We start from the raw sequence: 25,002 nt of genomic DNA on the forward strand, positions 1-25,002 counted from the left end.
TATGTCACAGCTGAAAAGCAAATCCATCTGCCCTGCCACCCCCAACAAGCCTGCAGCTTGTGCCTTCTGCCAGCTTCCCATGGTTGCAGGGTCCTCTGACTCCCCAGCCTATCCTGGGCTCTCCCTCCATTGGTTGTAAACTCCGGGCTCCTGCATAGCTCACTTCCCCCACCCCTGCCTCACCCTTGAGCTGCTGGCTCCACTTGGCAAAATGCCCCAACACCACTAGAGTCTCCATTAGCAAGCATGTTTAAGAGACAAAGCAGGCATTCAGAGAGTCTTTTTTTTTTTTAATTTTTTTGAGTATATTTAAAAAATATTTATTATACATTAAACAGAAACCCCCAAGAAACAAATATGTAGCTTAATGAATCCTTATAAAGCCAGCATCCATGTAACCACTACCAAATAGAACTTTGCCAGAACTACCCCCTTCACCCCCCAGCCCCTTGGGAACAACTGTCCAGTGTTTTCTAGTCATCACGTAACATTTTTAAAAAGATACATGCTAATGGATGTTTCTGAAACATTCCACAAAAGCCTTTTTAGTGCCAAAAAAGATAATGTTTCTCCAAATGGAAGAATCAAATGAGGTAAATTTTGAAGATTAATTTTGAAAGGAGACAACTAAAGAGAAAAGGAATAAACTAGAAATATAACCATTGGTCAGTGTTTGCTACGTTACCGTGGCCTGTGTGTCTGTCCTGGTACCCTCTTTGTCTATTACTATACATGTGAGGGTTGCCTCTGCCTCCCTGTTTATAGCTTCCAGTGGCCAGGTGGCCCTGAATGTCTCTCACGGATGCTGATTTTATTTACCCAGCCCTTTGCAGTCTCTTTCGTCCAGCTGGTTGACTGGCATGTTATAGATGCGGGTGTATAAAGGGAGGACATTCACTGTGCTCCCCTGTTATAGGCACTTTTGATCCATATATACTGGAACCCTACTCGGGATATGTGTTTTCGTGAGACACGGTCTATTTAGCAATGCGTGACAGAAAAATCAAACTAAATTATCTTTACTTTTAAAAGCTGGAGGCAAGCAGTTCCAGAACAGGTCAGCAAGGACTCCGCCTCTGCCATCTTCAGGGTATTGATTTCATCCTCATGCTTGTGGCCTTGTGGTCACAATATGGCTGCCCTAGCTCCAGATATCACACACACATCAAAGGTAGGCAAGACCAAGGGAAAAGGAGCGATGCCGGGAAACAAACGCCTCTTTTGTGTCCATCGTTTTGTCATGCAGCAGCATCTTTTCCAGAAACTCCAGCAGACTTATCTTAATATCTCTTTGGCTATAACCGAATCATATGGCCACTCCCTTGTTGCTGCATGGGAAGCTAGGAAAAAGATGTGTAACTGGCTTTTCAGCCTCAGTAATGGGAATGGCTTTTGGGTAGCTGATCAGCCTTACCTGCTGCGTGTTTTAATACACGCACCTAAAAGACAAGGTTTAATGATTTGAGTGACTCTCAAGGAGGCTAGATATGAATGGAGAGATGGGTAGAATTGGCACTTTTTTACCCTATTTATTCAAATGAATCATCTCCATCAGAGGTTGCATTTCAGCCAGTAGTAGAGATCAGTCAGGTGACGTAAAGGATCTTGTATAGGAAGAGAGAGAGATGCCGTCTTTGGTGACTGAGGGGTGCATGCTCTGCCTAAAGACAGTCAGGTGCAATGCACTGGGCAACAGAATCAACCAGGGGGCCAACAAGACACCACCCCTGCACAGATTCCATTTGGATCTCCATCTGGGACTCAGATGATGAAGCTTATCCTCTGATGCCATCCCACGTGTTACATTTCATGTCTCAGGGGTCAGCGATCGTTCCTTAGTGAGCATTTTTTATCATCTCCTGGGGAAAAGGCTAACCTGTGCCTCTTTTCACAGACTCTAGGACGTGTGCCATGACCAACTGCCAGTACAGCTGTAAAGACATGGAAGAGGGGCCACGCTGTCTGTGTCCATCTCCGAGCCTCCGCTTGGCCTCCAATGGAAGAGCTTGTCAAGGTAGAGTATATGGAATTACCTCCTCCCCTGACTTCTCCCTTTACTCCATTCCTCCTTTTTCATCCGTCACAACCTACTTGTTGACTAGACATCGAAAGTTCCTGAAATGACAGATTTATGTCCATTTCCATGACAACATTTATAGCACGAATGTTCTAGATGCACTTTGCTGTGCTAGAGGAAACACTTTTCTATAATTTGTTGGGTTGCCTGATGCCATAATGGAAAAAGATACAAGTAATTTTATTTTTGTATATTTACCCTGCACTTTTTACTTCAACTACCAAGTTGTATACACTCTTAGTGTACTTAACTATATTGCACTAAAGATAGATAATATTATGACCAAGTTAACACATAGCATTATTATGGGATGTCAAACCAAACAGAATGTTGAAAGAGTTGTTAATCTTTTTTGATGGAAGCAAGCAAATAGCACTATGACTTAATATTCTAACTTCTGGACTACAACAGAAATACTTTTCAGTTGAGGTGGTTGGTGTTTATTTACCGTAAATGTATTGATACATAACTTGATAAACCACATTTAGAAATCTCACTCAAATAGATCCTCAATCAGTTAACCACTTTAATAGAAGTCTGCATAAATTAAAATTTTGGTTCTGCTCTTTGAGAGCAGGCAATTATTTAATTCAATTCATAGGGTTTCGTGCTCTTCAGTAAAATCAGATTTATGTCAAGGCTAATTCTTGACCAAATGAATCCAAGTGTTCACCCACCTCTTTGATTTGTCGAGTGCCATTTGTATTGGAGGAGAAACTTGATGTACATGAAAGTGATCCCTGAAAAATAATTTTGGTCAATCCAACACTTACTCGTTAATTATATCAAGAATGCAAAAAGAACACTAAGCCAGCACCAAATTTCTTGTTTAACCACTGTTTCAAAATAATGATGGCTCCAAATTTACTTGATTTGACATCTGAAAGTTAAGGCAAAGTCTGAGTCTTAATGGTTTGGTCAGCATAGCTGTCAGCCCCTCGGTGATGTGACTTTCCATGGCAGCAAAGGAAGGAAGCCTCTTGTCTCCTAAGTTGCATCATGGCTTCATTCCACCTGACCCATGATTTATGTATCAGTACATTCTTTAGATACCGTGTTTCTGATTTGGGACAATATGACAGGATTTGGAGGCGGTTGCTCATGAAATAATTCTTTCGTAAAATGCAAGCTTTGAATGTTTGTGTATTAGGTTTGCCATGCAATATCCATAGCTGGAAGAATATTAATTCTTTCAGCAAAATGGAGTGTCTGTGTACCAAGTGCCACCGTATGTTCCCTGCCCCAGAAAAGGCAGGGCCTAATGAGAGAGAAAATGTGAATAGAAGTAATGCCATTACAGCAAGATAATACCTCTAAAATAAGCTGTACAAAGTGATAGAAATCCAGTGAATGCGCCTCAGGGATCCAGAACTCTTCCCGGAGGATAGGACATTGGTAGCAGAATAATCAGAGTTTTCCAGTGAAGAAACCACACGTGTGTGTGCGTGCTGTGTGCTCTGGGTGCGGGCACAAGCGTGTGTTGGAGGGAGGGTGCTTTCTTGTTGTGTCTGACGTATCCTGGTTCTCCATCCTAGACATCGATGAATGTGTCTCTGATAAAGCCTTCTGCCCCTACAATCGAAGATGTGTGAACACATTTGGAAGCTACTATTGCAAATGTCATGTTGGATTCGAACTGAAATATATCAGTGGCCGGTACGACTGTGTAGGTAAGAAACCTATAGGCTTTCTTACAGGTATTTATACATCAGTTCAGTCTATTAGTTGAACCATCTACTGAACTGACCAGCTTAACAACACAAAGAAAGCTATATTTTTCTAAATTTTTGTCATTTGGGAACTCTGATGACATGAATTACATGAAGCCAGGTTAATCAAAGTTTAACGTAAAGAATCGCAGTCTCTGTAGCTCTATTATGGAGAGAAATAGCTTGAGATGATTTTGTGGGTTTTTTGAAAAAAAATTGATTGGTTTCATTTTGATTATATTTTTGGTTCTATTTCCAGGTATAGCTAAAAGTGCTGTTACTTCAGTTGTGTCCAACTCTTTGTGACCCTATGGACCGTAGCCCTCCAGGCTCCTCTGTCCATGGGATTCTCCAGGCAAAAATACTGGCATGGGTCGCCATTTCCCCCTCCAGAAGGTCTTCCCAACCCAGGGATTCAACCTGCATCTCTTATGTGTCCTACATTGGCAGGTGGCTTCTTTACCACTAGCACCACCTGGAAAGCCCTGAAAATGAGGACAGTGAAGCATATTTATATTTGATAAAAGGAGGCATAACAAGTCCTGCTTAATCTTGACCTCAGTGGCCCTTGCCTAAGTCTCCCTCAGGAATGGATTTAGAAAAATGAATGAAGGAGATGCAATGTTCTCTTTCCTCGCTCCTCCTTCAACCCTCCCATGGTTCCAGCTCTATGTCCCCTAAGATGTTCGCTTTCTGGGGTCATCAAGATGACTCTATGATAAGACTGAGGTATCGCTCAGCTCTCGGCCCGAGATGGGTGAAATCAGAAATCCTGTCCCTTAGGGAAGGAATTCCAAGTCCCAATGAGCAAGTGAAGTGGGGTGTTTGGGGAGCCCTTGCACGGCTTCCCATTGCCCTTGAGAGAGCATGAATGGGGCTGGTCCTGCAGACATCTCGGCCCCCTGGAGATTCCTGTTTACATAACGTGCCCGTGACACACATGTGTGCGTAACACGGAAAGCTGACAGCAGCAGGGAAAATAGGGTTTCTTTCCACCCTAAGCTCAGAGCTGACCAGGACGTGTCCTGTGTAATCGTGTTGGGGAAATATCCATTCCTGGGTTTTGAACACATCATATGAAGCCTCCAAAGCTCTTCCCTGAAGCCTAAAGGCCATCTTAATCCTGCTTGTAACATCCCCACTTCTTGTGAGCTGGGATCCTCCAAGATGCTCCAGAACCCACCATCTCTGGGGTCCAACTCCAGGCTGTGTCACAGAGTTGGAGCTTGTTTCCTGAGACCTAGAGGGAGATGCCACAGGACAGGGTGGGAGTCCACACGGGGAGCTGTCAAAGGAAGCAAATCCTTGTGATTTAACAAGTGATTAAGATCAGCACCTGAGCCCCCTTGTGGCTGAGGAAAAAACAATAGCCTAGGGGACCTCCCGGTGGTCCTGTGGTTAAGACTCTGCACTTCACCTGCAGGGTGGCACAGATTCGATTCCTGGTCAGGTAGCTAGGATCCCACATGCCACATGGCACGACCATAAAGAAATTAATTAATTAAACAAGCAAACAATAGCCTGTTTTGTGTGCATATTCCCCAGGCAAGAATACTGGAGTGGGTTGCCACTTCCTTCTCCAGGGATCTTCCCGACCCAAAAATCCAACCCATGTCTCCTGCATTGGCAGGTGGGTTGTTCACCACAAGTGCCCATGGGAAGCCCTCGAGAAGTATAGCAAAAAAGCGGGAAGGAAAAGAAGGCCAAGGAAGCTGTCACATGGGTGGAATTCAGTAAACTTTCTGAGTCTAAACCCAACAGACGAGCTCAGACCGGCCTAACCCCTGCTCCTGGCAGTCTGTGAACAAAAGGTTCACATTTTTCAGATGATGTCAGTGCTTCCTAGCCTGTCTTCTTCTTTGTGGGCAAGGAGTCCCAAGCCCTTCCATCTATAGAATTTACTTTCTGATATTGTTATTTAGTGGTAAGTTTGGCCGACGACAATGTTATGCAATCAAGCCCGAACAACTTAGAGATGTCAGGAGCATTGATAAGCAGAAGAGGAGGTTTCTGTGGGGGAGGTGAGCTGCAGACACCCTCCCACCATACCCAGCAGCAAGCAAAGCCAGGGATTTGGGCCAAGGCATCAGGCATCCTCAGCGCTTCTCAGTTCCCTGGCCACATAGGGTTCGCTGGCTGGGTGGAGTGGTTGGCCCTGGAGTTACTCAAGTTCAGGGGATAGTCTTTCAGCAAGTGCTGTTACCACAAGATGATTCTTGCGACTGTTCACATTTTCAGATATAAATGAAGGTGCTGCAAATACCCACACGTGCAGCCTCCATGCCAATTGCCTCAATCCCCAAGGATCCTTCAAGTGCAAGTGCAAGCAGGGGTATAAAGGCAGCGGACTGCAGTGTGCCCGTAAGTGCACTTGGTCACCGCATCTTGGCTCTTCCCTATAAAGCATTTGCTCCTTGTCTCCTTCCTCCCTTCCTTCTCCCTGCTGCTTCCCCTCTGGTGTGTTGGGAGCAGAAGGGGAGCAGGATGCCTGCATACAGTGCTTGTAAACTTAACTCCGCCTCTGACTGGTCTTCTCAGCTAATCAGACCACACCTCCTGTTCTCACAGAAGTTGTAGGCACTGCACTTAAAGCACCGCAGGGATTCTGAAGGGTCTTCTGCTCAGGACATGTTTTCAAATACTGAAAATAAAATTTGAGGACGATGACACTGAGCAAATGTATCAGTCAGGAGAGGCTCGAATATGGGGCAATAACAAACAGTCCTGAAGAGTCAGTGGCTTAGAACCGGAGAAGGTTTTTAACCATGTGAGTCAGGACTTTTTTCAGAACGGATAACAAAAAAATGTACAATGACGCGAACCTCCCTTTGTAATCCTCCTCAAGCCTCTATTCACTTTTTTTTTTTTTTTTTTTTTTTTAAGTAGAGTCAAGTCTCATGGTTTCCGCTGATGAATTCTTTAATGCTTAGCTGGTAAACTCTGAAACACTCAATGAAAACATCACTGCTGTCAAAAGCTGCAACAATAATCACAGTTTCTTTTGCCACTTGTGCTATACCCAGAGAGAGTTGTCAGGGCATTTCTTGTTCACATTGTCACTTAGGAATGCAGGCTGACAGAGGTCCCACTGTCTTATGGTATCACGGTGTCAATCCAAGGCTGAGGGTTCATCACAGCAGTTAAAGAAGTGTGGACGATCATGATTAAGCTTGGAAGCAGGGGAGAAAATATATCTAATCCTGTCATGCATCCTGAAAGAGAAGAAAACTAGAAATCATGGTGAGCACCTGGAATATCCTCCAAGACCAGCCACAAAGATTACAGGTCATTCACGTGCCTGACCAACTGTGTCCCACTCTGTTTAGTCACCTGGGCTTATCCTTTGATCTTGTCCCTTTTAGCATTGGCTCATTGTGTGCCAAGACTTGTTGGCCACCCTGACTCTACTCTCTCATAGATGCCTTAGGAGCATAGCCACATATTCCAATAAATATGGCTGTAAGTCGTCCCTGGACCTGTATCTTATCCTGTACCACCACCTGGCTGATATTCCTGATGACAGCAGAGCTGAACTCAGTGATGGCAAAAATAAACAGCCAACACACCATGATGGACTCTGAGCACCACACTCATAAAAGACTCATCATAACCCAGTGGCACTGGATGAGATGATGTACACAAGAGTATAAGCAAAGAAGATGAGTGTGGAAATCACATTCTGTGAAGAACTGCCAAAAGAACGGGGCAGCGTTTAACCTGGAAGGGGAAAAAAAAAAAAAAAGGGTGTGGAAAAGCAGACATAGTACCTGTAAATATTTTGAGGAATGTAAAGTAAAAAAGCCAACTCACTGGAAAAGGCCCTGATGCTGGGAAAGATTAAAGGCAGGAGAGAAGGGGAGACAGAGAATGCGGTGGATAGATGACATCCCCGACTCAATGGACATGAGTTTGAGCAAACTCCAGGAGTTGGTGATGGAAGCGAGGCCCGGTATGCTGCAGTCCATGGGGTCACAAAGAGTCGGACATGACTGAGAGACTGAACAACAACAAAAGTAAAAGTGCTTTCCCATAGCCAAAGTAGGCCAAGAGCGGGACTGCATTCTCTCTGACAAATTTCCCCATCAGGGATCTCAGAGTGAAGAGAACCTGTGGAGTGGGGACCATGGCCTCCAGGAGGGCCCCCGTTTTGGTTAGAGATGGGATTCAGCGACTCCTCGGTCTCCAGTAGCTTGTTGCTGTGGTTTCTGTCCCTCTGTGTAGACGTGCCCATGGTGTCCTTCTGGAACTTTATTCAAAGAAAGGCTGAGAGACTGGCTTCCTGTGCAGGGATGTGCATGGGTAGGTGGGATGCAGGAAAGATGCCATAATTTGAAAGACCTGCAAGAAGGGACGGAATCAGTAAACCTTCCACACACGATCAGTGGTCAAGGGCTCCCTCACGCCACCAACTTTGCACATGTCAATTCTGGCCTCGCCGGTCTCAGGTCGTCTGGTCGACAGCCCAGCTTAGGGCTAGGAAGGCCTGAATTTGAATCCAAGCTGTACCCCATACTGCCTTGGTCTTTGGCCAGGTGCTTCACCTCTCTAAACTCAGTGTCTTTCTATCTGAAATGGGCCCCGTGGTGGCCCTTTAGCGAGTCCTCAGAAGGGGCCAGGCCACCATCCCTCAGAGACCCCTGACTCCAGTGAGGGGGACAGTTCTGTGCATGTCCCAAGCCCCAGTGCAGTGGACTCTGCCTGCATCGTGGCCTTGTGCCTTCCTCCCAGAGCTAAAGCCCCAAGTTCTCACCCCCAGGGATAGTCAGTCCTCAAGCCGTGGGGGCCAAGATCTACACCTCAATCCCCCAGCCTCCCCTGTGCAGCAGGACAGCTCTGAGGTGGGTTCTGTGCTGGTTCCCAGATGTCCCTTGACACCCACAGTGATTACCTGTCCATCGAGGCAACATTTTTGACTCTCCTCCTTCCTGTCTCACTGTCCCTCTTACCCCTTTCGCCTCCTGGAATCACCTGTTAAGTAAACCACCTGCACCCAAATCCTTATCTTGGGTTATGTTTGGGGGCCCCCACATTCTCCCAATATCTCTCATAGGTTCATTGAGACTTGAATGAGGTAGTATAGACAGAGAGCTTAGTTCGGCCGGGCACATAGTAGATGCTCAATAAAGTTAGCTCTGGCTCAGACTGTTATTAGCACAGTTTCAATCATATTCATTAAGGTCTAGCTCCTCCTGACTCTGAAATCCTGTAAAAGTAAATGCAGAACAATGCTGTGCATAGAGAAAAAAGGTTCACTGGAAAAACACTTGTGTCAGTAAGGGAGCAACTCAACTCACCTCCACGTACTCATCCCTGTCCCCAGACCAAAGAATCACAGAGATTAGGAAGAACTGGCCAAAACAGACCTGGAGTGCTCTTCCTTCTTAATCACTGGCCCCTCTTGAAACCACAGTGTGTCACCAACGTCCAAATGAAGGCACTGTTTGTAAGCGAGCAAGTGGGTAGCTGTTTGCAACCCATGTTTTTGTTATTGTAGCCCAGTGTTTAGAGATTGTAAATCCCCCATCAACCCAAACAGTCTTTAAATTTTACTGAAGTATAGTTTGTGTACAATGTTGTGTTCGTTGCAGATGTACACCAAAGTGACTCAGGTATATATGTGTCTATATATATATATATATATATAGTAGTGAGTATATGTTAATCCCAGCCTCCTAATTTGTCCACCCCTCCACCTTTCCCCTTTGATAACCATAGATTTGTTTTTGAAATATGTGAGTCTGTTTCTATTTTGTAAATAAGGTCATTTGTATCACTTTTAAAAATTAGATTCCATGTATAAGTACTATCATATGAAATTTGTCTTCCCCTACCTGACTGACTTCACTTAGTATGATCATCTCTCGGTCCATCCATGTTGCTGCAAATGGCATTGCTGTGTTCTTTTTTGTGGCTGAGTAGTTTTCCATTGTATATATGTGCCACCTCTTCTTTATGCATCCCTCTGTTGATGGGCATTTAGTTGTTTTCATGTCTTGGCTGTTGTAAATAGTGCTATGAGCTTAGCAGTGCATGTATATTTTGAATTACAGTTTTCTCTGGATATATGCCCAGGAGTGGGATTGCAGGATCATATGGTAGTTCTGTTTTTAGTTCTTAAAGTACTCTCCATACTGTTCTCCACAGTGGCTGTATCAATTTACATTGCCACCAACAGTATAGGAGGCTTCCCTTCCCTCCACATGCTCTCCAGCATTTACTGTTTGTGGACTTTTTGATGATGGACATTCTGACTGATATGAGGTGATACCTCGTTGTAGTTTTGATTGCATTTCTCTGATAATTAGTGATGTTGAGCATCTTCTCATGTGGTTTTTGGCCATCTGCATGTCTTCTTTGAAGAAATGTCCATTTTTCTGATTGGCTTGTTTTTTTTTTTTTTTGGCATAGAATTGCATGAGCTGTTTGTTAATGAGCTGTTGTTATTTTGGTCAACCTAAACATTTCTTATGCTAAGAAAACTTTTTTTTTCTTTGGTCATCCAACTCTAAGCTTACTTAGGGGAGCAGTTTAAAACAAATTTTTCTTGATTCTTCAAAACCTCAAACTTATCACAATGTTCTGTTTGATATCTGAAAAATCATTAATTTTGCTGCTGTCCATTCTGCAGCAGAATCATTTCTCTAGTCTTTTGCCAAAATGTTTATTTACAAAAGAAAACTATCTTCAGGTCACTCACTATGTTATTTGCCCAGTCCTTTCCATTCTGTTTTGATTGATTCTCTGTAAAATAAACAGCCATGTCTCTTTTGAAAATTGATCTTAACGTCTTAACACACATTGCTTAAAGGATGACCAAAATCCACCCTTATATGCAAAGAAAAGTCATAGAAAAATGAGAGAACCACATCTAATTAGTGTTCAGCATTATAAAATGCTGTGTTGTAAAATACATTTGTATCTGTGTGAACTGCTTGTATAATAATAAAGTAGCTTTTATTATGAGTGTATTATTGAAAAAGTCCAGACCCTAGATGGCAGTACAAAAGAGGAGTTAGTCAATTATCCTTATGCCATCTGTATCCAAAGAATAATGCAACCTAAATGTGGATGTGTGTATTCTTTTACTGTTCTTATACGTGTGTGTATGTATTAGTCTCTCAGTCATATCTGACTCTTTGCAACCCCATGGACAGTAGCCCACCAGGCTCCTGTGTCCATGGAATTCTCTAGACAAGAATACTGGAGTGGGTAGCCATTCTCTTCTCTAGGGGATCTTCCCAACCCAGGGATCAAACCCGGGTATCCTGCATTGCAGGCAGATTCTTTACCATCTGAGCCACCAGGGAATATGTGGGTTAATAATGCACCATTAGATAATTTGGTCTGAGTTTGACAGCAGCTATACGTCATTCTAAGGAAATCAAAACTCTAATACTACCCAACTTGGTTAGTAACAGTCAATTTAAGAAAGGACACTGTGTCATTTAGTTACCAAGAGCATGGCTTCTGGAATCAAATTGCCTTGGCTTGATTCCTGGCTCCCTAGCCTACTGCCTATGGTCTGAGAGCAAACTAGCCTATCAGGATCTCAGTTCTCTCTTCAAATAGTGTGTGCGTGCATGCTAAGTTGCTTCAGTCATATCCGACTCTTTGTGACAATATGGACTATAGCCTGCCAGGCTCTTCTGTCCATGGGATTCTCCAAGCAACTGGAGTGGGTTGTCATGCTCTTCTCCAGGGGATCCTCCCAGCCCAGGGATTGAACCTGTGTCTCTTAGTCTCCTGGGAAGCCCATAATAGTGTCTGACCCTTAATACTGTTTTGGCTATTACATGAAATAATCCATACATAATAAATAAGCATCCATGTGTAGGGCTTAACTCCAGCCCAGAATGTATTAAATGCTCTACAACCATGCACTCATAGGAGGAGTAATAGTGACAATGGCTTCTTTACCAAAATTCAATGGTGGTTCCCATTGGAAAGCAGCTTCTTTAGTCATTGAACATATGCTTTAATCATTAGAAGTTCACATTTTACAGAGCATATTCAAGAATATAGATGTGAGTACAATGAGGCCATTCCAATACTTTTTCCTTCAGTAATAACATAAGCAGAAGAGGTATGATCTGGAAAAGAATTTAACTTAGTAGAAGATTTTCGACATTCTGGTGATGAATTCTAAAAATAATAGTAGACACAGGCCCAATATATGTTGGCCACTGATCTTAGTAGTTGACATGTATTCACCCATTTTAACCTTATAAATGCCCTCTTTTTTACTAGCATTTTTTAAAAGTCAACTTGTCATTTATTTTTTCATTTGGCTGTGTCAGATCTTAGTTGCAGCATACAGAATCTTTCATTGCAGAGCACGGATTCTCTAGTTGTGGCATGTGGGCTTAGTTGCTCCATAGCATGGGAATCTTAGTTCCCTGACCAGGGATTTGTGCTGTATAGTAGGGTCCTTATTGATTATTTTATATATAGTAGTAGTGTGTATCTGTTAATCCCAAACTCCTATTTTATCTCTCACTCCCTTTTCCCTTTAGTAATCATAAATTTGCTTTCTGTGTCTGTCAGTCTATTACAAGATGCATTTTAAAAAAGAATTTAATTTAGTGGTGAGAAATATGAAATGAATGTAAAACTAAATATAGATGCCTCTCAATAAGGAAAATCATTTAGCTTTTGATACTAGTTGGTTGAGGTGAAGAAATTCAAAGATATGTATACACTGAATCAAAAGTCAAAAATTTGTAGGTCACAAATTGCTCCTTATTGGCAATGTACGTATGGTTCAACATAGTGCTAGCTATAATTTTTTAACATCACATTTAAACAAATTACAGGGCTCCCCGGGCAACAGCAGCTTTGACAAATACCAATGTGAAAACAGAAATATTAGAGGATTCTGGAAAATTCATCACGTCGTGATCTGTAACCCAGCTTGGTAGGAGCAGGTATTTCATCATCATAGTTTAGAAGCAAAACGAAGGTTTGTCTTTGAACGATTAAGGTAGTTAAGATTCCGCTGTAACCATTGGAACCACTTAAAACAGATGCAAATGCAGTTCTTTCTAAAATATCAGATGATTGAGCCTCATATGTGTTGATTCTGGAAGCATTCATTGACTGCACTTTGACATTTTTTAAATGCTCCGTTTTTGTGAGACATCTGATTATTGGTCAATGTGGAACTTCTCTTTTACTGTTGGTTTTAGTTATCCCCGAGAATTCTGTGAAAGAACTCCTTAGAGCACCTCGTACCATCAAGGACAGAATTAAGAAATTGCTTGCTCATAAGAATAGCATGAGACAGAAGGTAAAATGAAAAACATGCAGAACCCAGAGGGACCCACCGCAAAGGTTGACTGGGAGCCCTTCAGCTCTGAAGAGAGCATTTCCAGAGATGGGAACCCTCACGGAGAAAAGAAGAGGAATGAAAACAGAAAGAAAGAGAGGCTGGAGGATGAGAAAAGAGATGAGAACCATGTGGAGCAAGAACAAAGCCTTCGTGGAGATGTGTTTTGTGAGTATCAAGTATGACTTTTGTTAATTTATGCATCTTATGAAAAGTTAATTGTAGTTTTCCCTGGCAAATGACAGGAAAGAGGAAGATGCCGTAACTAAGATGGTGAAGTGAAGTGTGACAGTTAGTCGCTCAGTCGTGTGCAGCTCTTTACCACCCCATGGACTGCAGTCCGCCAGGCTCCTCTGCCCATGGAATGAGTAGCCAATCCCTACTCCAGGGAATCTTCCCAACCTAGGGATCGAACCCCAGTCTCCCGCATTGCAGGCAGATTCTTTACTGTCTGAGCCACCAGAGAAGCCTATGTAAGATGGGGTCAGCTTTAAATCTGAAGAAGCAAGGTTCTCTACATGGTCTGGAAACTAACATCTTCTGAGGAGGGAGGAGGGTTCAGGATGGGGAACACATGTATACCTGTGGTGGATTCATTTTGATATTTGGCAAAACTAATACAGTGTAAAGTTTAAAAATAAAATAAAATTAAAAAAAAATCACATTTGCTGCTGTGGGATGCACAGAAGGTCAGCCTTTTCCACTTACCGGGAGATGTCCTATTTGATGCAGACCCTCCTTCTGCTCCTGACCAAGGAAGCCTGCTCCTGTCAGCTCAGTCATCTGGCTGCCCAGCTCTGGGTGCAGCACACCCCTAAACCCCAGAGACATCCCGCCCACCCAGGTAGATCTGCTAAACTCTACCTTTTTCCTTCTTGAAGGCACTTTTTACAGGCACACTCAGTGAAAGGAGAATGTCAGAGTTGTGTGGTTATAATTTTAAAAGGTAAAATAGAGGAACATTCTATATAGAGCTTAAGCTTCAGTTTTCTACATGAGCCACAGAATCACCATTGTCACCGGTGACTGTACAGAGCCATCATCAGCCTCGGCCCCTGCAGGGGGATTTCCATGTTGACCCAGCCTGGGACTTTCCCTTCCATTCTCACCAGGCATCTGTTGCTCCCTCTCTATTTTGCCTTGTCTGTGCTTGCCCCATTGTTGTTGTTATTGTTGTTCACTTGCTCAGTAGTGTCCAACTCTTTGACCCCATGGCCTGCAGCATGCCAGGCTTCCCTGTCCTTCATCTCCTGGAGCCTACTCAGACTCATGTCCATTGACTCAGTGATACCACCCAACTGTTTCATCCTCTGTTGTCCCCTTCTCCTCCTGCCTTCATCTTTCCCAGCATAAGGTCTTTTCTAAGGAGTCAGTTCTTCCCATCAGGTGGCCAAAGTATTGGAGCTTCAGCTTCAGCATCAATCCTTCCAATGACTATTCAGGATTGATTTCCTTTAGGATTGACTGGTTTGATTTCATTGTAGACCAAGGACTCAAAATCTGCTCCAACACCACAGCTGGAAAGCATCCGTTCTTCAGTGCTCAGCCTTCTTTATGGTCCAACTCTTAGATCTATATATAACTACTGGAAAAACCATAGTTTTGACTATATGGATCTTTGTCAGCAAAGTCATGTCTCAGATTTTTAATATGCTGTGTTTAGGTTAGTTAGGTGATGCCTAATGGGGTCCACTTGGGGCACCTTTTGAAAAAGATGTTCTAGATGCGGAAACTGGCACCAATATGAATGCTTTGGAAATGTTAGGGAAACATTGCTGTAACATACTCTGTAAGTAGAACACAGCTGTCCCTTAGTATCCCTGGGGGATTGGTCCCAGGCACCCCCGCAGACACAAAAATCCATGAATGCTCAAGTTTTATATAAAACGGTGCAATATTCATATATAACCTAAACACATCCTACCCTATACTTTAAGTAGTGTCTAGATTACTTAAAAGACCTAATACAATGTAAATGCTGTGTAAATGGTTTCCTGGTATGCAAGGCAAATTCAAGTTTTGCTCTTTGGAACTTTCTGGATTTTTAAAAAATATATATTCAACCTGTCATTGGTTGAATCTGTAAATGTGGAGCCCATGGTTACGAATGGCCAGCTATGTATGATAAGCCATATATGATAAACCCTCTTTGTTCACTGATTCGTACCTTCTTAGTATGTGGGGCTTTAGGGATTTTTTTTTTATCAAGTGTTCATTGTTAGCTCCTAAGGTGAATGAAGTGAGTGAAGTTGATCTGGTTCTGGTCCAAAGAAAAACTACATCATCCCATCTGAAACACAAAGGTGAGTAACATATATTAGGAGTGAGTATATTTTAGGGTAATAGCACTCATAAAGAATATTGAAGAATGGAACAAGCATTACCTAGCATCTTTTAATTTTAGAATTTAGACAGAAATAAAATATCTTTTCTGGAATAGGGGAAAAAGGGTTAAGAAGAAAGGAAAGTGAGAAGAGGCTGTGTGTTTGTACTGGCTTAAGATATATGTAGATGGACAGCCATTCTAGTTTAGGAGTCAGGTCTAGTTCCAACCCTCAGTCTGGAGGACTTGGTCAAATCACTTGTGACTCTGTTTTACTTTCTTAAAAATGGTCATGATTGTAGAATTTTTGTGGCAGCCACATGAAATGATGTAATGTACGTGAAAATGCTTTGCAAATCATTAATGCATCAACAACCAGTTGCTGCCCTTATCTCTTTAGCTTTTCCCCTTTCTTTGCCCTTCCTTTATTCCTTAGTATAAACTGCAAAAGCCCCCCATTCCAAGCCAGAGTCTGTATTCATTACAAATCAGAAACCTCTCAGTCTTTCTTCTTTCCCAGTGGTAATTTCTGGCACTACATCAAGGTCAGACTTTTTTCTGTAAAGGGCCAGAGGCTGAATATTTCAGGCTTTGTGAACCATACACTCTCTGTTGCATCTGTCAGCTCTATCACTGCAGCTCAAAAGCAGCCATAGTCAATATGTAAATGAATAGGCTTGGTGTGTTTCAATAAAGCTTTATTTGCAAGAAGCAGTGGGCCAGGATGTTAGTTTGCTGACCCCAATCTACATAAAAGTAACTGGAGGCACTGGGTCAAAGTTGTGCTAGCTGACCCTGTACCCCATGCAGTTGTAGGATTTGTTAAATGAACATTTGTTAGATGGAGCCCCTGGGTGCCAGATGGTTCAACAAAAGACCACAAAAGAAATTGAAATAGACAAGTTTATTATCCAGGTCTTGGGGAATGACATGGCATGGCCTCCAGGGGCCCTAGAGGGAAGTCCAGGCAGAACGTGGGGCACACCCTCTATGAGGGTCCATGTGTGTGTAGTGCTTTGGGCTTGGGCTAAGGTTGCATTGATGGATTCCAATGAAAACATTGGGGTGTTAGTAAGCTTCAGGGGGGTCTTATCTAAGGCAGACACAAGGTCCTGGGAAGCAGGAGGGTTCAATCACAGGGGACATTGGGAAAGCCATATGAGGAACTCACTTTTACAAGTGACTCCATGGGCTTGCACTTGCATTAGGGCTAAAGCCAGTTTAAGGCCCTCGCAGACTGCAGGGCCAAACAAAATGGATACCAAGATGGCCATACTTAGCTAAACTTTTTTTAATTGAAATATTTGATTGACAATGTTGTGTTAGTTTCTGCTGCACAGCAGAGTGATCCAGTTATACATTCATATGTATATATTTATGTTTGCATTCTTTCCCATTATGGCTTGTCAAGATATTGAGTATAGTTCCCTGTGCTATGCAGTAGGACCTTGTTGTTTACCCATCCTAGATAATAGTTTGCATCTTTTAGTCCCAAATTCCCTAAACTCTTGACAGAAACTGCAAACATGGCCATGCCTTCCAAAGCTCCCAATGGTAAAACATTTCCTAATCCGCTTAATGATGCTGAAATGCACCCTTTTTCTTAGTAGATTTAAATATCTCAGTTGACTGCACCTTTGACCATGGTGTCTGTGACTGGAAACAGGATATAGAGATGATTTCGACTGGAATCCTGTGGACCGAGATAATGGTATAGTCTTCACTGATCATGTCTTGTGGTCCGCCCTAGAATTAAAGGTATCCAATGATTCGAGGGTAATTGTCCTCATTGTTTGTGAAGTCAGGGTTGTTTGTCATGTTTAGAAGCTTTTAGACCTTCCCAAGTCTCCCTGATAAATGATTGACTTAGTCCATTTCCCACCCACCTACCCCGTAAAGGATTCTCCAGCAAACCTCTTCCGTATTCACTCCCTGCTGCTGAGACACAGATGTAGGCTTTGTATGAGTTTAAGAGTATTTGGGAAAAGGTAGAAGGAAGTTGTTTCTTTTCCCCAGTTTACCAGCTATGGTGCTCTGTGGTTGTCTTTTGAGTTTAGGAGGAAGGGGAAAGGAATCTGGAAAGGAAATATTAATATGAGCTCTCCCTAACCCTTGAGTTTTAGGAGCGTCACCCGTCAGAGCACTGAAATCATAATGAGCAGCAGATCAGCACTCTGAACTCCTGGACTGGACTTGCCCACCTATCGCTGGAGGATTTCTTTCATTCCAATTAACCTTGAATTTTCTCTGCTGAAGCTCTGAGTTGCCTACTTTCCACTGTCTACTATTGATGGGCTCTAACTTCCTTTGAGGCAGAGCATTTGGAAGGCAGATCCCATTTGGAGCATAAATAGAATTTTGGTCATTTAAGGCTGACTCTGTAATTAGAAATAACTGTTATACTTTCAGGAAATCTGGTTCTTTACCCATCAAAGTGTTTCTTTGGAGAGGTATATGCCCAGCCCTCAGGTAAAAGATCCTTCTAGATCCTTGACACTGATTCCTCCCTGAGAGCCTCCTTGCAAGCCCTTACATGCAATCAGGAAACCTGGGTATCTCCTAACAAAAATTCCATTAGAACGTGGGATTAAGGGAAGGATAGAAGTTCCCTATTTACAAACACCTGATTTGCAAATAACCCTGAGGTTCACTCAACATGGGATGAATCAGCATTTTTAGAAGGCTGAAATCTCAAGGACAGATCAAAGTGGGCTTGAACTGGAGTAAAAGGGAAACCTACCACAGTGGGTCACAAAAGACTGTAGCTAGTAGAGCTGCGAGATAAAATGTAGGATGCCTCAATTTCAGATAATCAGCGCATGCTTTTTAGTATATCTCAGACATGTTGTTTATGTGAAATGCAAACTCCACAGGGCATTCCGTACTTTTATTCTCTGAATCTGGCAAATTTACTAACTGGGGAAGAAGACCAGGCAGTCTCTGGGTCCAGTGAAAACTAAAGCAATGTCAATCTGGGCCCTGAGAATGTCTCTAGGAGTTGGACTACCAGAAAACTCCACCCACCCCGTGTCTTTCTCCTGGCTTCTAGAGTATCTTCTTTCTGTCAACTTCTTCAAGACCCACCCTATGAGAGTTTTTGTCCAAGTCCATCAAAGCCAACCAAAAGCTGCAGATGAGCAAACATCCACTACACTGGTTACAAAATTCTTGGGAAAAGGTTCTGAGAAACAGAAGGTGATCTGTGTTCCGCCATCTTCAAACAGAACTTGGAGTGATACGTTGCACATGGTGGCTCAGCTCCATGATACCATTAGTACAAATTCATGTATGTTGTGAATTAAATACCACACTGTGGACCCACCTAACCAGCTAGCCATCGTACATACAACTCAGTGGAGAAATGCATTCCAGGATTAAACAACCAAGGTGGAAAGTTCTGGAACACAAATTTTCTGTTAGCTGAAAATTATCTACATTGCTTAAAGATAATTAAATTAGATTCTTACCCCATACCTACTACTACCAAGCTTTGTGAATGTGAGCAAATTCCTCAGTTTCTTTAACTCTCAGTTTCCTTCTCTACAGAGCAAAGAATTTCAGCCCTAGGATTCTAAAATTCATGTTAGCATGAAAATTTTGTTCCTAAATATTTGAAATGAAAAGCACTTGAGCTTTCCCCGTAGGCACCTAGTGTTCATTTTTTAACAGCTATTTTATTCACTGTAGCCAAACCCTTTGCAATGGCCTCATTAACTGTGGGTTTTTCTTCTCTTCCAGCTGTTGGCTACTATATGGCTGTTTCAGCCCTGACAGGTCAGAAGAAGGACATAGGCCATTTGAAACTTCTCCTCCCCAACCTGCAACCCCACAGCAACTTCTGTTTGCTCTTTCATTACCGGATGGCTGGAAACAAAGTAGGGAAGCTTAGAGTGTTTGTGAAAAATAGGAAGAGTGCCCTGGCCTGGGAGAAAACCAGGAGCATGGATGAATGGTGGAGGATGGGGAAAATTCAGCTGTATCACGGAATTGATACTCCCAAAAGCGTAAGTCGAAAACTGTATAAAATGAGATATTTACACTCTTTTTCAGTGACTTAACAAACAAAGCAAAACACTTACTGAAGTACCTAGGCCTTGGGGCTACAGAGATGAATAAGACTTTCCCCTCCACTTAAGAGCTTATATTCTGGAGTGAAATAGGCAAGGTATTTAACAGCACAACTAATGATATGACTTGTCAGATGCAGGCATATCATATTCTGTGGAAATGAATGCTCATGTGTCAGGCTCCTCCCACCAACTTCCTTACAAACCAGGCTCTAAATTCCTTACTACATAAAAGCACATCCTGCTCACTGATTTTGTGCCCAGCACTTATCACAGTGAATGGAAACAAGAAGGTCATTTTCCAAAATATTTATTTTATTCAAGTATAGTTAGTTTATAATGTTGTTCATTCTGCTGTACAGGTGATTAAGTTCTACCTCTATATACAGTAAGTCCCCTGCATATGAATGAGTTGTGTTCCTATAATGTATTTGTAAGTCCAACAAATTTAGCCAAGGTACCCATCTAACTCAATTGGCTATATAGTACTGCATTGTAATAGGTTTATAATAGTTTTCACACAAATAATACATTAAAAAAAACACGGAAAATAAAGAAAACATTTTAAATCTTACAGTTTAGCTCCCTTCAGTTCAGTCACTCATCATATCTGACTCTTTGCGACCCCATGAATCACAGCACGTCAGGCCTCCCTGTCCAACACCAACTCCCGGAGCGCACCCAAACTCATGTCCATTGAGGCGGTGATGCCATCCAACATTCTCATCCTCTGTCATCCCCTTCTCCTCCTGCCCCAATCCCTCCCAGCATCAGAGTCTTTTCCAAAGAGTCAACTCTTCGTGTGACGTGGCTAAAGTACTGGAGTTTCAGCTTTAGCATCATTCCTTCCAAAGAAATCCCAGGGCTGATCTCCTTCAGAATGGACTGGTTGGATCTCCTTGCAGTCCAAGGGACTCTCAAGAATCTTCTCCAACACCACAGTTCAAAAGAATCAATTCTTCAGCGCTCAGCTTTCTTCAGACTCCAACTCTCACATCCATACATGACTACTGGAAAAACCATAGCCTTGACTAGACGGACCTTTGTTGGCAAAGTAATGTCTCTGCTTTTCAATATGCTATCTAGGTTGGTCATAACTTTCCTTCCAAGGAGTAAGTGTCTTAATTTCGTGGCTGCAGTCACCATCTGCAGTGATTTTGGAGCCCAAAAAAATAAAGTCTGACACTGTTTCCACTGTTTCCCCATCTATTTCCCATGAAGTGATGGGACCAGTTGCCTTAATCGTTTTCTGAATGTTGAGTTTTAAGCCAACTTTTTCACTCTCCTCTTTCACCTTCATCAAGAGGCTTTTTAGTTCCTCTTCACCTTCTGCCATAAGGGTGGTGTCATCTGAATGTCTGAGGTTATTGATATTTCTCCTGGCAATCTTGATTCCAGCTTGTGCTTATTCCAGCCCAGCATTTCTCATGATGTACTCTGCATAGATGTTAAATAAGCAGGGTGACAATATACAGCCTTGATGTATTCCTTTTCCTATTTGGAACCAGTCTGTTGTTCCATGTCCAGTTCTAACTGTTGCTTCCTGACCTGCATACAAATTTCTCAAGAGGCAGGTCAGGTGGTCTGTTATTCCCATCTCTTTCAGAAGCAGAAGCAGAAGATATTAAGAAGAGGTGGCAAGAATACACAGAAGAACTGTACAAAAAAGATCTTCACGACCCAGATACTCACAATGGTATGATCACTGACCTAGAGCCAGATATCCTGGAATGTGAAGTCAAGTGGACCTTAGAAAGCATCATTACGAACAAAGCTAGTTGAGGTGCTGGAATTCCAGTTGAGCTATTCCAAATCCTGAAAGATGATGCTGTGAAAGTGCTGCACTCAATATGCCAGCAAATTTGGAAAACTCAGCAGTGGCCACAGGACTGGAAAAGATCAGTTTTCATTCCAATCCCAAAGAAAGGCAATGCCAAAGAGTGCTCAAACTACTGCCCAATTGCACTCATCTCACACGCTAGTAAAGTAATGCTCAAAATTCTCCAAGCCAGGCTTCAGCAATACGTGACCCGTGAACTTCCAGATGTTCAAGCTGGTTTTAGAAAAGGCAGAGGAACCAGAGACAAAATTGCCAGCATCAGCTGGATCATCGAAAAAGCAAGAGAGTTCCAGAAAAACATCTATTTCTGCTTTATTGACTATGCCAAAGCCTTTGACTGTGTGGATCACAATAAACTGTGGAAAAAGTTACAGTACAGTACCTCAGAAAGCACAGTAGTGCAGTACAACAGCTGGCACACAGGGGCTGGCATCAAGTGGACCAGGCAAGAGGAGTTACCGATGGAGGAGGGAGAGGAGGTGGGAGATGGTAGAGCTGAAGGATCCTCAGCAATAGGAGACAGAGGACGACCTGGAATGTCACTCACGCCTGACATGAATGGAACGTACGTTTGCATCTCTGAAAGCTAGAAACTTGACGGCTCATATGCAGGGGACCTAACTATAATTCTTCTTCCTAATCTTTTCCATTATGGTTTATCACAAGGTACTGAATAGAGTTCCCATGCCCTATAGTAGGACCTTGCTGTTTATCCATTCTCTAATAGTTTGCATCTGCTGTTGCTGCTGCTGCTGCTGCTGCTAAGTTGCTTCAGTCATGTCCAACTCTGTGCGACCCCATAGATGGCAGCCCACCAGGCCCCGCCGTCCCTGGGATTCTCCAGGCAAGAACACTGGAGTGGGTTGCCATTTCCTCCTCCAATGCATCTGCTAACCCCAAATTCCCAATCCACCCTCCCCCACTCCACCTTGGTAACCGCAAGTCTGCTCTCTATGTCTATGAGTCTGTTTCTGTCTTGTAGATGGGTTCACTTTTCTCATATCTTATTTTATTTATTTTTGGCCCCAATGTGTCACATGCAGTATCTTAGTTCCCCGACTAGGGATCAAACCCATGCCCCCTGCATTGGGAGTGCAGAGTCTTAACCACTGGACTGCCAGGGAAGTCCACATTTGTGTCATATTTTAGATCCCACATATGATATCATATGGTGTTGGTCTTTCTTTGTCTGACTTACTTCACTTAATGTGATATTCTCTAGGTCCATCCATGTTAGTTCCCGGACCAGGGATTGAACCTGGGCCCTGACAGTGCAAGCTCCCAGTCCTAACCAAAAGACTTTCAGGGAATTCCCAGTTACTATCTTATATATGATAGTGTATATATATTAATCCCAATCTTCCAATTTATCCCTCCCTACCCCTGTCCCCTTTGGTAACCATGTTTGTTTTCTATGTCTGTGGCTCTGTTTTGTAAATACATTTATATGTACTATTTTTTCCCACTACTTTTTTTACATTCCATATATAAATCATATCACATTTTTGTCTTTCTATGTCTTACTTCATTCAGTAGGACCAACTAGATCCATCCATATTGTTGCAAATGGCATTATTTCATTCCTTTTATGGCTGAGATATTCCATTACACCACACCTTCTTTTCCCTTCACCTGTCGATGGACATCTAGGTTGCTTCCATAACTTGGCTATTGTAAACAGCTCTGCAATGAACATTTGGATGATCTGTCTTTTCGAATTGCAGTTTTCTCGGCACCCAGGAGTAGGATTGGCCTATCATACAGTAGCTCTGTGTTTAGTTTTTTAAGGAACTACCATACAGATCTCCATAGTGGCTGTACCAATTTGCATTCCCACCAGTGGAGGAGGAGGATTCACGACGATAATTAAATTTCTTCTAGCCTGGGTTTTGAGAAGAAAACCGTATTATGCCTTTAGTTTTGCCTTTTTTATCCTTCTAAAAGGGAAGGAATTCCAAAATCTCCTCTTAAACTTCACTATTCTCAGCTTTCAGGGCTTTTCAGATTCTTTTAGGTGTTGCAGGAGCCCTGTTTTCTCTGATTGTAATTCAGTCAGTGTAGATACCAGGCATTTGGAAAATACATTACCATATATTCAATGTCAAAGCCTGTTTCTATGGAATAGGGGCATATGAATTGAGTTCAGTTTAATAGCAATTAAATAGTGGGATTTTATCATTGTGTTAAATACTTGCAAATAATTTTTATTCCCTCTCCATTATTAGATCATTTTTGAAGCTGAACGTGGCAAGGGCAAGACTGGAGAAATTGCAGTGGATGGTGTCTTTCTGGTCTAAGGCTTATGTCCAGATGGCCTTTTACCTGTGGATGGTTGAATGCTAGTTATCTTTTGTATCTTTATATTTGGCTTTTACGTCAGTTTTCTGTTTTTTGACAATATATCATGGGTCACCCCCCCCCCATTTTAGAAATTGTGGTGTTCAAATAGACTCATTATTGTAAGATTTCAAACAAAACACAATCCGATGTCATGTGATCATTCTTCTTGAGCCCCAGAGGGCTGCCTTGCCATGTCCACTGCAAGAACACAATCTTTGGGACTAACTTCTTCGACCTTAAACACCAATATCTTGTTTTGAATTCCAGTCCACAGCCTATAATCATGGATCTCTAGCCTGCAGCAGCACGGAATCCCATTGGATTCCTTGGGCGAACCTAAGGTCAAATATTTCAGCCACGACTCCCATACCTGTGGACCCTGGCCACTACTCAACATGGAACTCCTCTTGTCATTCATCCTCTCCCACTCTCTCCTCCCATCGCTGTTATGGGCTCCCTCCTCTGGACACTAACTCCCACCATTTCTGCCCCTTCCCCATCACACCTGCTCCTCTCCTAAGCAAGGAGGAATACCTTCAGCTCGGGCAACTTGATGCGTCCCGAAGAATGCACTGATCTCTAGCATGGCCTGATGTCACCTATATTTTGGTGCTCTTCTTTTTTCCTCAGGCACAGAATACTTGTGGGATTACTCTGGAATTCTTTTACCTGAAGATGTTTTCAGATGTCAAGAACCGTAGCTGTACTTGCAAAGCTAATAAGTTGACCTGTCACAGTTTTATTAGGTATCAGTAGAAAAGACAAGCCTCCTGGGTCAGAGACAGACTTTATTTCTCATGGGACAACAGGGAGCATGGGCCTCGGCCAGTCCGCTGCCCCTTGTCCCCCACCCCGAGTCTCCCAGGGGGTGGGCCAACAAAGAGGCCCATCCAGAGGGATGCCAGGTACAGGGTGAGTTTGTGTCCCAGCTGAGGAGTCCTGAGTTAAGGAAAGCCCCAGACTTATAGGGGACCACTAGCCCACCTGCCCAAACTTTGCCCTAGAAGGAGACTGTTTTTTTGGCTTTGTCAGGAAACAAATCTGCTCTCAAGAAATAAGATACTATCTCTATTCTCCCAGGCTGTGTGCCCCACCACCCTCCTTGATAAGACAGCACAGAAAAAGCTGCCAACACCTTTGTACGGAAACGGCAGAAACACACGAGACCCATGGAGAATGGCCTCCCGACAGCAGCCTCTTAGGACCTTTCAGGAGTCAGTTGGTGAGGGGATGGCAGTGCGAAAAGCTGGGTAGCAGTGTGGACTCCTGAGAAGTTTAGAACTTGGCAGCTAACATTCTCACCTTTGATACTACTGCTTTC

The 25,002-nt window shown here is 42.9% G+C and overlaps 2 protein-coding genes across 4 annotated transcripts in view; both read left to right on the plus strand.

The window, feature by feature from the left end:
- The window catches only part of LOC123465419 (epidermal growth factor-like protein 6), a 38,955-nt gene extending 15,278 nt beyond the window's left edge, over positions 1-23,677 (plus strand). Inside the window, 10 exon segments of the mRNA XM_045164481.1 lie at positions 1,895-2,014; positions 3,613-3,747; positions 6,025-6,147; positions 12,972-13,070; positions 13,073-13,279; positions 15,334-15,414; positions 17,042-17,101; positions 17,104-17,145; positions 19,173-19,438; positions 23,567-23,677. Coding sequence (XP_045020416.1) covers positions 1,895-2,014; positions 3,613-3,747; positions 6,025-6,147; positions 12,972-13,070; positions 13,073-13,279; positions 15,334-15,414; positions 17,042-17,101; positions 17,104-17,145; positions 19,173-19,438; positions 23,567-23,677 — 1,244 coding nt within the window.
- The window catches only part of MID1 (midline 1), a 789,406-nt gene that overhangs the window by 349,494 nt on the left and 414,910 nt on the right, over positions 1-25,002 (plus strand). The gene's annotated exons all lie outside the window — the stretch shown is intronic.

This window comes from Bubalus bubalis, chromosome X (assembly GCF_019923935.1).
Source record: "Bubalus bubalis isolate 160015118507 breed Murrah chromosome X, NDDB_SH_1, whole genome shotgun sequence".
NCBI classification, from domain to species: Eukaryota; Metazoa; Chordata; class Mammalia; order Artiodactyla; family Bovidae; genus Bubalus; species Bubalus bubalis.